General features: G+C 41.3%; 1 protein-coding gene across 1 annotated transcript in view; it reads right to left on the bottom strand.

The window, feature by feature from the left end:
- Positions 1-2,133: 2,133 nt before the first annotated feature.
- Positions 2,134-13,885, bottom strand: part of LOC137758980 (circumsporozoite protein-like) — a 48,668-nt gene continuing 36,916 nt past the window's right edge. The window contains exons 3-4 of the mRNA XM_068534917.1: positions 6,739-6,910; positions 2,134-3,447 (exon numbers count right to left, since the gene is read on the bottom strand). Of these exons, the coding sequence (XP_068391018.1) occupies positions 3,330-3,447; positions 6,739-6,910 (290 nt within the window). The 3' untranslated portion in view covers positions 2,134-3,329. The remainder of the gene's footprint in view (positions 3,448-6,738; positions 6,911-13,885) is intronic.

The following is a 13,885-nucleotide window of genomic DNA, read 5'->3' on the forward strand; positions in this document are numbered from 1 at the left end:
TCCCATCAAATAAGGCCCGGCAGCCCCCATTTGCCCCCTTGGAAACCACGGAGGCAAAGCCCACAGAAGATGTAAGCAGCCTCTAGCCAAGACGGCGCCCCATGAGGAGCAGCCCCTCTGGATTCTCGAGTAGCAGCAGGTTTTCAGGACGAGCAGCAGGCCTTCACGAGGGCCTACAGGCAGGTCCGCGGCTGCTGGCTGGCACCAGGTGTGAGCCATGGGAACTCTGGGAGCTGGGCGGGGGGGTGTGTGTGGGGAGCATCTGCACAGGAGGCATGAGCCTAAGAGAATCTCTCAGCATTGGACATCCCACAAGGCGTACATGCAGCTACTGGTGGTCGGCACTTCCGGGTTTTCGCCTTGAGGTGAGCGGAAAGGAATAACACGGCACCACTAGCCACCGGCCTGGAGCTCAACCAGCCGGCCTGGCAGCCTAGAAATTTGCTTAAGGAGTTAATCCAGGCAGACCCTGAACTACCCTGTTCATCCAGCTGTGTTTCAGGGCACAGCACGATTCCAACACTGCATGTAATAAAAATGAAGACTACCCCTCCCCCTGCCCTCTGCAGATTCGTTTTTCTCGGGTCTCACTGGTACTTTCGTTTAAAACTAAGTTTAAAAATAAAGAAATCAGCAAACCACACTCATTTGCCAAGTGTGCTTTTTTTCCTTCCTTCACAAACCTAAATCATACCTGGCAGAATTCATGCTGTTCTTGTTTACCTGTTCCTCTAAGAATATGAATCCATTTCTCTCTAGCCTGGGTTTTAGGTACATTGTTTAGCCAAGCCTTTACCTCCCTCTTCTGTTAAAAAGAGGAAAACATACAGCAAACTCAAGTTCTATATTTGTGAAAATGTTAAGAGGAAACTACCCTAGGATGTTTACACAAGCTGTGTAAAGTGGCTTTAAAGAGGCTCTAGTATTCCAGTATTACCCATACTACATTCGAATTAATACTTCCCAGAAAAAGTAAACTTTAAATAAGATCCAATCAGGATCAATTGCACACCCACCTGAGGAGCTGAACAAAATCAATGGAGCAATTCTTTGGTCATCGGACTAAAAGATTCAAGATTGACTTTTTCCCCCTTTTAGTAAAATATGAAACTCCCTGGTAACCTGAAGTATTATTGGGTCCTGTATCTTGCAAGGATTTATGCGCAATTTATCTAAAAACTGCCTTTCAACAGCTACACGAATGGCTGAAATTGCTTGATCTCGTCAGGCAAAGAGTTTTTAAAAACATTAACCTCAGAAACAGAATATATATATATGTCTGTCTCGTGCTAAGTACCAGAGTTTTCAATCATGACATTAAATATTCCTTTGCAAACTCAGCTATATCCTAAAACAGCCAATGATAACCTCTTGCAATACTCAGCATTCTGTGGAGAATTGAGTTTCTAAAGGGCCGTATACTGTCCTGAACGTAATGGGAGATCCCTTTAAGGGAGTTTTTCCTTCTGAGGAAAACAGTTGTACACCGTGGACTACTGAAAAGCCCCGCTGGGCCTGTCTTATTTATGAGATGTTTCCACAGCGGGGTCTTCTGTGTTTACATGGCGCTGCTCCTCTTAGTGAGGGTGACCACTACCGAGCCTTGGATTAGGCTCTCAGCGTATATACACACACTGCCAACCGGGCACCATGACCCTCACTTCTCAGCGGAGGAAACAGTGTTAAAAGGAACTTACCCGAGGTGGCGAAGCTCGGGGAGAAGCGGAGCTGGGATGCAGTCCCAGCAGTGAAACCGTGAGGCCTGTACTCTCCAAGGCAAACTCCGCCCAACCCCCACCCCCACTGCCTCTTTGAAAACCTCCTCCTTACCTGGTAGGCAGGCACACCTGAGACCAGTAGTTCCCTGGGGATAAGAATCACCCGGGAAGCTTGTTCACTCTACCTTCCCAAAGCCCCTTCCCTGGAGATTCTGACTCAGGGGTTCCAAGCTGGACCCAGAAATTGTCTTTTGAACAAATGATGCAGGTGATTCTTATCATCAGAGGACTGTGGGAACGGTCTTAGATCAGGGGTGGCCAGGGCCAGGGAGTATCTTTGGCTTTGTGGGCCATTAGGTCTCTGTCACAACTACTCGACGCAAAAGGAGCCAGAGAAAATTCATGAATGAACTGGTCTGGCTGTGGTCCAATCATTTATTTACAAAAACAGGCGGCTGGCTACAGTTTGCTGACCCTTCTCTTAGACCATTCATCATACCATTAAAAAAGAGACATTAATGCCTGCTATTTGTCACCTCACTAAGGCTATGTCTCAATCAGGCAATTGACCCAATGAAAATCCTCCCAACACCATGAAACATCACTCTCATCAAGAGGATAAAGTCAAGGTTGTGTCTGCCCTCCCTCAAGCAAGAACAGATGGAATTTACATGAGAGGATGCAGTCTAAGCCAGAGAGTAGAAGCACACTGTATTTTAATGTACAAGACACACTGTATTTTAAAGGACAAGAATGAGGTGGTAACTATAAGATGCTGGTGGAGATTGCGGCGGGTTTTCTTTATGCAGTGGATTTTCTAGGGCCCCCAAAACTCTTCCTGCATCCTGGGAATTACTAGCTCAGACCACCATATCATTTTTCCCGGTACCTATTGTTATATTCTTTTTTTTACTCCCTCATGAGGATGATTGATGCTCAGCTGAATTCAGAGGAGCGTTTGATTTGCCTGCCATCCTCTGGGAATACCCCTGCTACATGCAGGAAAAGTCACTCAACATCAAAGATCATTCAGCCACGGATGTGAGAGCTACTGTCACCTTATAAAGCTTACAATAGCCAGTGTCCTCTTACAATTTTCCCCAGCGCAAGCTACAGAGGTGGGGAGGGTTGGAGGGAGCACGGGTTAATACAGTGGAATTTCCTTTGGCACCAGCTCCAAGCAGTCTTTTAACAGAGATGTTTAATTGATCTTTATTGAGCAGAACCTTCCCTTCTGCTTATAAAAGAAATGATCACTTTTCCCTCGGGTTCTATCTGGAGAAGTTAATAGCCCCCGTTTTCTCTTACAGCAGAGATACTTAATGACTGGGAGACTATCATAAGTAGAGTTTATTGTCCAAAATACAAACCCAGTTCTAATCAACCTGCACAGTGAGATTGCCTTGCTTGTATCTGTTGATACCTGGAGGAGCTTTTCCCAACTGACGAGCGCATTGTTCTTTCCACTCAGGCTCTGCTGTCCAGTTAACAAATTGGATAGCGAGGTAATCTATAGGCCTTTGCCAAAGACCGCTGAGGATGCCCTAATGTGTATCAATTTGATCCTCACATGCAGTAGCTCCCAGATGAGGCCCGAGAGCGGAGCCATAATCATTTGCGTACACGGTGCAGGAATATTTTGCAGGTGTGAAGACGATCATTGCAATACTTCCAGGATACAGAGACACTTCCGGGATTCAGTACAAAGACAGCCGTTACTGCTTGGCAGCTATGAAGAGTGATGGAAAAACAAACAAACAAAAGTAATACTTACAGAGTTCCTTTAGCTCGTTTATAAAGGGCTTTATTGATATTAGCGTTACTTTTTGAAATAACTTCCAAACACAACAAGCAGGTATTAATATTTCCGTTTTAGAGCTAGGAAATTTTGTATTAAATGTTCTGACTGCTGTGCTCCTTGAGGACTAGATTTAGCAGTAAACTAGAGGCTAGGACTTGCTGCTACAGTAAACTCTTACTATTTGGGAATTTGTTCTAGAGATACAAATTTCCTGGGTCTTTTTCTTTGTCCTCTCCTCCTTCTGGCTGCCGGCTTTCCCCACCTGCCACCTGCCACGCCCTCCCCAGCCCTCCAAGTTGCCATCCTGGCATGGCAGGCACCGTGACCATGATTTCTGAACCACATTTTGGAACCTGTAGTATGAAAAATACCAGTGTTCTTAGGTGGACAAGAGGACAGAATTTTTGAAACCATGATTGTCCACAAAAATCGGAGATATGTGATCACTCTTATAGTGTCGCTCTAGCATATTCTCCAATGACGAGCAAAGGAAGGTGTGGAAGGGAAGCACCTACCATTTACTGACACGGTTAATAGGAATATACTCAAGGCAGGTGTAAGGCCCGGGCCTGAGGTCTTCCCGGGAATGTGAGAGGGAAGGAGGAGGGAGGCTTTATACCTGAGATATTGGATTCCTTTTTTCCCCCCATTTTACTGAGATATAATTGTCATATAATTTTATATTAATTTCAGGTGTACAACATAGTAATTTGATATGTGTATAAATTGCAAAATAATTTCCACAATAAGTTTAGTTAACATTTACCACCTCACATAGTTACAATTTTTTTCTTGTGATGAGAACTTTTAAGATCTATACTCTTAGCAACTTTCAAATTAAATAACAGTATTGTTCGGTGCTTTGTGTCCACCTAGAGGGGTGGGATAGGGAGGGTGGGAGGGAGATGCAAGAGGGAGGAGATATGGGGATATAGGTATATGTATAGCTGATTCACTTTGTTATACAGCAGAAACTAACACACCATTGTAAAGCAATTATACTCCAATAAAGATGTTTAAAAAAAAAAGAAAACAGTATTTTTAACTAGAGTCATCACGATGTACATTACATCCCCAGGAGTTGTTTCTCTTATAACTGCAAGTTTGTACCTTTTGACCACCTTTCCCATCCCCCCTACTCCCACCTCTGGCAACCACTAAACTGTTCTCTGTTTCTATGAGCTCAGTTTTCTTCGATTCGTATACGTGAGATCATACAGTATTTGTCTTTCTCTAGTTTCACTTAGAGTAATGGCCTCAAGGTCTGTCCTGGCTTTTTTTTGCATCTGGTATCACAGTTAAACATGGTTAGAACCATGTTGGTGTTGTTACCAGGTCCTTGTCAGGTGTCATGGGCTGAGTTGTGTCCACCACGGAATTCACAGGATGAAGCCCTAAATAAACCCCAGTACCTCAGCATGTGACTGTATTGGGAGATCAGGCCTTTAAAGAGTAATTAAGTTAAAATGAGGCCATTAGGGTGGATCCCAGTCCAATCTGACTGGTGTCCTTATAAGGAATGCAGATTAGACACACAGAGAGACACCAGGCCTGCCCAGAGGGTGAAAGCCCTGTGAGGACACAGGGAGAAGGCGGCGCTCTGCAAGCCAAGGAGAGAGGCTGGAGCGGGCTCTTCCCTCAGGAGCCTCAGAGGAAACCAACCCTGCTGACAACTTGACCTTGGACTTCCAGCCTCCAGAACGGTGAGAAATAAATTTCTGTTGTTTAAGCTACCCAGACTGTGGTGTTTTGTTATGACAGCCCTAGCAAACTCATACAGATACCAAAAATTAACGTGGAATGAGGCCTGGAACACCTACCGCTTACATGTTGTTTGCTACATGCCAAATACATGCCAAATACTAACTCGATCCTCACCATAGCCCTATGAAGTGGGCACTATTGTTCTCACCCCCATCTTACAGACAAGAAAACTGAGGCACAGAGATGTTCAGTGAATTGCCTAAGGCCATACATCTGACATGTGGAAAAGCTGGAATTTGAACCCAGTCACCAGTCTCGGAGTTCACTGTTTTGTCTCAATTTTCTACCTGTTATCCCCCAACTGATCATCCACAAACCTTCCAAAACTGGTTCAGGAGGCAGCGTGGAAAGCAAACCTGAGGATACCGTGCCCCACTCTTGAGAGGCAAGGACTCACAACCTGGGAAGCTTAGGAGGGACAAGGAAAGCTGGTTCATCTCAGAGGCCCATGGATGGAAGGAAGAGACACCTGGGCCTGGTGAACCGAGGGCCTGGAGGCAGGAAGGCTTTTCCCATGTTGGCTGTCACCCTGATCCACAGCTCTGCCATCAGGTAGCCTTGGGTTCCTCCAGGCACACTGGCCCTATGAGTACATGATGTATTACAGGCTGCTGGAGCATATTGGATGTAGAGTCAGAAATGGTTCACTCCCTCTCCAGCAGTCATTTCTCCAGAACAAGCAGGGAAAAATTACCAGACAGGGAGGTTCACCTTCATCCTCTAGACCCGGGTTTCTCAGCCCCGGCTCTAGTGACATTTTGAGCTAGGCAATGTGTGACTTTGTTTCTTTGTTGTGTGTGACTGCCATGTGCGCTGTAGGATGTTTAGCAGCATCCCTGTCCTTACCTACTAGATGCCAGTAACACATCAGCTACTTGTGACAACCAAAAGTGTCTCCAGATATTGCCAAACATCCCCGAGGGGATAAAATCACCCCCATTGAGAAGCACTTCTCTAAGAGAAACAGAAAAAGGTACTTCCTCAAGACACCATTTCCATCTGTCAGAAGGCTGTCATAATAATATATGCAAACGTTCTACATTTATGGTGTTGTACAGTGCACAACCTGCCCAACTGCCCATGGTCATCCACCTCCTCCCTCCCTCTCCTCAAGCTTCACAGGAAAATGAGGCTAATCTGCCCTACACTTTATCGTTCCTTTCTACTTTCCCATATTTCTGAGATACTATAAGGAACCCGAGGGCTTCCTGGTCTAAACTTGGGGTTCAGTTCGGGATTGACCTTTCTCCACCCTGAGGTAAGGATTAAGAAAATAAAACCTGTGCTGATCCTTCTGATTTTCTAGTTCAGCCATTAATGTGACAGGCATGAGGTGCTGATAAAGTGGCCAATTTATTCAATCCCTTTAATGGAGAGAAAAAGTTTAAACTTGTATTGGTTTAGCTTGCCCCAAAAGCAACTATCAAATGTTGGCAGGATACAATGAAGGCTTACCTTGTTAACATAGTTAAGTCTCTCTCTCTCAGAACTAGCCCATTTAGCTCCAGGTTCCTTAGCGCACCCGACGCACTTACACAGCATTTAAGAGCTTTACACAACTGGAAGGTCACATCTTTATTTCTTATCGCAGGAACACGACTTCTGTAGACTTTATTTCTGTCACAACCTAAAGCAAAATTATTGTAAAATGAGTGATTTAAACCATACATTTTATCATCATTAAAAAGCACCTTAAAAAAAAAAAGAAAAGCATCTGCTCTGTGCTAAGGATAAGAAACGACTCCTGCCCTTAAAGCCTGCATTAAGGAGGGACATGAAAATTTGAATCACATGAGATAAAGAAGCATAACCTTTATGCACAGAGGTTCCTTGGAGGCAAAATGTTATATCTAAGTGACAGCTTCATGATAACCCTGAAGCAGAATCTAAAAAGCTGAGGCTATGCAGAGGTGGAGAAGGAGGTGCATTAACTGCAGAGGGAGCACCTGTGCAAAGACACTCAAGCCTGACACCTGCTGGGCACTGTAAATACTGCAGGTGGGGATGACTAAAGGCCAGGGGTCCAAGTGTGAGAACAGACAGAAAGGAAAATAGAGATGTTGGCGGAAGCAAGCCTGGGAGACAGCATGGCTTGTATCCCACAGGTGATGAGGCCTGGGGTTACCACTGGCTAAGTAAGGGTGCCTCCGCTGATTAGAAAAAGGTGCCCCGCTGCTGAAGGACCAATTAGATAAAGGGAGTGATCCCAAAAAGCTCCCCTTCCTCAGGGCCAAAGAGCCCCAGGAGGCTTGGCCGAGCACAGTTCAGACTACACGCCTCTGTGCAGAGCACATGCTGGGCGGCTAGTATGCACTAACTCTGTGTGGGCAAGCCATTAGCAGCATTATTTTAAGCATATCTTTTTATGTTAGAAGATCACTCAACCCGAGTAGGCAGATGAACTTAGAGGAACTGAGCCCAGGGGCCACGAAACCACCCAGGAGCTTCTGCCATAGTCCGGGCAAAATGTAATATGGATGAAGAAGCAAATTGAGGAGGAGGCCAAAATCTACGAGCTAGACCCACTGGACTGAAGACATAAAGTTCACTGAAGGAACTCTGAAGAGAACGGGCTCTGCAATAAACTTTTCTTACATTCAATGTAAAATATTAGGCAAAATTAAGTACAGTGGCCTTTAAGGTCCTTTCAGCTCTAATTTCTTTTGATTTCTAACTTATTACTCTGGTTAAGTAAAGTCCCTTCAGAGGTACAGAACAGTTCCTACGCCTGCATTGGATGCAAAGAATAATCTGACTTCTCTTCACCAGGGGATGAGTTGAACTGTCCTTGCAGAAGAGATAAGATGGTGTGAACCCCAGATCCTAGAAAAAGGCCAGGCACACGATAAGTATTCAGCTTTTTGAAAACAAATGAACAATCACTTCCTCTCCTAGATCTTCACACCCTTCCTCTGCTGGCTACTTTCTTTCAGCTTATAAACATCCTCAAGTATACCCACTTAAAAAACTCTCAGACCTATGATTCTTTGGATCTTCTTGTGGGTAACTTAAGTCTCTCCCATGCCTTCAAACTCTTAGAGGAAAACATAGGCAGAACACTCTATGACATAAATCACAGCAAGATCCTTTTTGACCCAGCTCCTAGAGAAATGGAAATAAAAACACAAATAAACAAATGGGACCTAATGAAACTTCAAAGCTTTTGCACAGCAAAGGAAACCATAAACAAGACCAAAAGTCAACCCTCAGAATGGGAGAAAATATTTGCAAATGAAGCAACTGACAAAGGATTAATCTCCAAGATTTACAAGCAGCTCATGCAGCTTAATAACAAAAAAAACAAACAACCCAATCCAAAGATGGGCAGAAGACCTAAACAGACATTTCTCCAAAGAAGATATACAGATTGCCAACAGACACATGAAAGAATGCTCAACATCATTAATCATTAGAGAAATGCAAATCAAAACTACAATGAGATATCATCTCACAACAGTCAGAATGGCCATCATGAAAATATCTAGAAACAATAAATGCTGGAGAGGATGTGGAGAAAAGGGAACCCTCTTGCACTGTTGGTGGGAATGTAAATTAATACAGCCACTATGGAGAACAGTATGGAGGTTCCTTAAAAAACTAAAATTAGAACTACCATATGACCCAGCAATCCCACTACTGGGCAGATACCCTGAGAAAACCATAATTCAAAAAGAGTCATGTACCAAAATGTTCATTGCAGCTTTATTTACAATAGCCAGGACATGGAAGCCACCTAAGTGTCCATCATCGGATGAATGGATAAAGAAGATGTGGCATATATATACAATGGAATATTACTCAGCCATAAAAAGAAATGAAATGGAGGTACTTGTAGTGAGGTGGATGGAGTTAGAGTCTGTCATACAGAGTGAAGTAAGTCAGAAAGAGAAAAACAAATACAGTATGCTAACACATATATATGGAATCTAAGGGAAAAAAAAAAAGGTCATGAAGAACCTAGTGGCAAGACGGGAATAAAGACACAGACCTACTAGAGAATGGACTTGAGGATATGGGGAGAGGGAAGGGTAAGATGTGACAGGGTGAGAGAGTGGCATGGACATATATACACTACCAAATGTAAAACAGATAGCTAGTGGGAAGCAGCCGCATAGCACAGGGAGATCAGCTCGGTGCTTTGTGAACACCTAGAGGCGGGGGATAGGGAGGGTGGGAGGGAGGGAGATACAAGAGGGAAGAGATATGGGAACATATGTGTATGTATAACTGATTCACTTTGTTATAAAGCAGAAACTAACACACCATTGTAAAGCAATTATACTTCAATAAAGATGTTTAAAAAAAAAATGTTGACCCTGATTTATCTAAATAGTGACAGTTCATTTAAATTTTATGTTTTTCTTTGTAGTTTTTCCCCTTTTTCCCCAACATCTTGGAATAAGAAGTTTCACAGTGAAAAAAAAAGTTGTTGCTAAAAATCAGGTTAACTAAAATGCCTATTGTGCTACTGTGAGTCATTTAAATTCATCAGTACTCTTAGAAAACTTTTAATAACAAGAGATATGTGTTCCAGGAGGACAGTTACCATTAGAATATTTATCTCATTTGGAGAAGATCATCCAATAGAAATCCCCTCAACCTTACTGAAATAAATGCACTAGAAAAGTTTAGTCACTAAAAGACATGCCTTGAAAACATTAAAGCATTTACAACTTCAACTGCTGCAGTTGAATATAATTCCAAAGATACTCAAATTTTAGAAATGTAAGGCTAGCATGATATCACCTAACCAGAGTAAAAACAATGGTTTCCTCCTTGGCTCTTGCATCAGATGTCAATTCCCACCCTTGCCCCACTTCCACCTGCTCTATTTTTTAATCACACTGGTGGATCTCAAAATATTTCCCTATGAAAATAAAAGGTATAGAAAATTATCGTTGGTTTTTGATACGATAATTTAATAGGGCTATCTGGATTAGGCTGAAGATCATCTTAAAATAAGGAAAAAATATTGCTAGGTAAATTAAAGGAGAAAACTAGGAGATATGATTAAATTACTGAGGGATTATTTTAAAGTCTTTAAGACACTGTAGGAAAACAGATGAAGTTTTCCAATTAATTCTATCTATTCATTAGCACAGGTTCGGCATTACTTCAAATTTCTGTTGGGAAAGCAGCTCCAGTTGCTATATACAATACAAAAAAACATTTAAAAGGCATCTTAGTCACACTGACCTCTTCTTGATTAGTCCTAATATATCAGATTTTAATATGTGCAAAGTCTTCCCAATAAAATGGGTAAGTTGTGATGTATTAAAAGGAATACAATGCATCTTTTTCTAAAACAAGAAAACTAATTATACATATGTGTATATATACACACCCACATATATATATTAAATTATACACACACATACACCATACACACAAGCAGAGAACCCCAAATTAGATAGAACTGGCCAATAAAGTAGATTATATCTCCCTGGAAGTCACAGAAATGCAAAATAAGACAATGCTATTAATTAAGTAGAAAACTGGAACACAAAATTACATATAAAATTATATAATTATATGTTAAGTTTTGTGTGCATTTGCGTGTGTCAAAAACCAAATGAAACATACTAACATATTAACTGGTTGGTGTTACGGATGTTTAGAGATTAATGTTTTTTCATTTGAAAATTTCCTCATAGAAAATGGTCGTGTATTATTGATTGTGTATTATTTTTATAAGAAGAATTTACTTCGAATTTCTAAAAAGGAATAACAGATATATGCTTGCATAAAATGTCAACAGAGTCTATTCTAATTCTGAAACAAGTTGAAAAAATATTTTCTCTAGACATTCGGCAAGTATCACCTAAAATTAAATAGACAAGTCATCTAACTTTGTGTTCAGCTTGGCTTTCTTCATCTTCTGTAATAACCACATTTGTGGAACAAATTCCTATCAAAGGTTCAGACCTAAACAAAAACTACTGAGTAAAAACACATCTGTTTTGGCTTTTTCTCCGAATAGTTCCCAGTATTTGTTAAAATTGAGATCTTTATATTAAACTACACGCACAAATAAACCCTACCAGGACCAAATGTTACAAAATACAGCATGAGGCAAAGCAAATATATTTCACGACAATAAACTAGGTACCTTCAGGAACAACTTCATTTCTTTTACGCCATCGCGATAAAACTGCCAATAAAATCATGTCCAGCTTTTTATTCTACAATGTTTTGAATTTCCCTAAAAACATCAAAATATTTCCCATTTCCTCAGTTAATAACCATTTCTATATTCTGACATGGCACTTTATGTGGGCAGTAAAGAAATATTAAAGCAAGCAGAAGAGTGATTAAAAGCAGTGACTAATGTCGGAGAGAGCTGGGTCTGAATCTTCAGTCCTGACTCCTAATTTTATGGTCATTAGAAATTCCTTAACTCCCCCTGAACATTACCTTTCTCACACATAAAATGACAGTAGTAACATTACACCATAGAACTGGAAGGTTAAGTCATATCACGTATATATAACTCTTAAATTACTATATTAATTATATTAAGCAAGCAAAACTATGCTAACTAAAAGAAAACAGCCAATGGTATTGATTCCCAAGGAAACGGAGGGAAGTAATGAAGGAATCCTTCAGCCTTTGAATAATAGTCAAGTTTTTCTGTTTGTTTAACCTATTTCCATCTGAATAAGTCAAAGGCGAAAAAGAAATCAATCATGAAGTCCAGTCTGGAGATAATTCAAGAAATCAAGAGATTATGTTACAACTAAGTCATGCAACTCAGGCGGAATCAGTAAATAGATTTTAAAACAAACTGGGTCTGGGTAATAAGTAGGAAAACAATACTGTTGCATAGGTCTCTTGGGTCTTTGCTGAGGTCCACAAATTCTCACAACTTCCGGTGACTAAACAAGTGCCTATCACTTCCCTAAGGAATGGGAAATAAAAGCAATAGGAATAATTAAACTTGGTCCATGACCAAAGGTAGAGTAACAATCTCTAGAAAAGAAGCTTACTGGTCAATACTCTTCAACCTCAAATTTGATTTCTCACTGAGATACCAAGAAAAGTGTTTGAGTTTGGCAATACCAAGAAACTGACATTTTCAAGTCAATTATGATACAGTTTGGACCTTACCAAGTTTCTAAATGTACATGTTGTAAAAAAAAAAAAAAAAAAAAAAAAAGGCATACCACAGAAATAGATGTGGGTAGTGGCAAATCGCTCTGTTAGAACACTGAACCTGATTCAATTTCAGCCAGATACTTTATATTCTGCTCAAATTCAGTCTGTCTCAGATATTTACTGAGAATAACATTAAATTAACACCAGGTTGGGGGTGAAGGGTTTAGCCTTACTGACCCATACAATAACTGGTCTTGAGAACACTAGGAACACTGTTGATTCTGTACCCCTTATACTCATTGAGAGAAACCAACATTTCCAGGGAAGTCAAGACCAATTTGTCTTGCCAGATGCTTAGAACAAGGAATTACAAAAGGACAGTTTAGAATATACTCCACCTTCCTGGGTCATGTGTTGCTGTCATCAAAGGAAAAATTCATTTTTTCCTCTTTTGGAGGAGAGGGGGTGAACAGGTGGTGGTTGTTTACCTGAATACAGAATAGACTAGTATGAATAAAACAGAATGAAAAGATGGTTGAGAAAATACATAAATAGAAAAGTCTGAGCTGGAAGTTTCTGGTCCCTTGCTTTCCGGTCAGCCTGTACTTTGGTCCTAATGTATATGACAGTGTCCCAAAATGCTTAGTCTACATTCATCAGGATTATGTGCATGTTGCATCTAGAGCACTTAGAGCAAAATTTTTCTTCAAAGAATTTTACCTTTAGGTTGAAAAGAAATATGTTCCTTGTAATATGGTATAGAAAAATATTCCACAAATGGGACTTCCCTGGTGGTGCAGTGGTTAAGAATCCACCTGCCAATGCAGGGGACACGGGTTCGAGCCCTGGTCCAGGAAGATCCCACATGCTGCGGAGCAACTAAGGTCGTGCACCACAACTACTGAGCCTGTGTTCTAGAGCCCACGAGCCACAACTACTGAGCCCAGGTGCCACAACTACTGAAGCCCATGCGCCTAGAGCCCGTGCTCCACAACAAGAGAAGCCACCGCAGTGAGAAGTCCGTGCATCACAAGGAAGAGTAGCCCCCGCTCGCCACAACTAGAGAAAGCCCGTGCACAGCAACAAAGACCCAACGCAGCCAAAAATAAATACATAAAATAAATTTATTTTAAAAAAAATTCCACAAAATAAATCTGATCATCAGCGGAATAAAATTTCTGTGCTGCCTATTTTATGCCAAGGGCTATTCTAAGTACTGTAAACAAACGTAAACAAACACAACCTTTGGACCAGAAACCAGGTTCTTCAAACGACACTTGAAAACCTGAGATCCTTTAGGCATCCCATAAAATTTGTTTCTTTAACCCAAATTTCACAAAAAGGCAAAAATAATCATATTCAATCTGAGTAATTTAACCATGAGAAAAGTGCCCAACGCAGAGAAGGTTATACCTAAATATTTGTTTAGTGAATAAAAGACACAAGAGGTGAACTGCTACAGCTGGCCAAGACTAGAGCAAGAACAATTATCAGAAATATACAGGTT

The sequence above is a fragment of the Eschrichtius robustus genome, chromosome 2 (assembly GCF_028021215.1).
Source record: "Eschrichtius robustus isolate mEscRob2 chromosome 2, mEscRob2.pri, whole genome shotgun sequence".
In the NCBI taxonomy this organism is placed as follows: Eukaryota; Metazoa; Chordata; class Mammalia; order Artiodactyla; family Eschrichtiidae; genus Eschrichtius; species Eschrichtius robustus.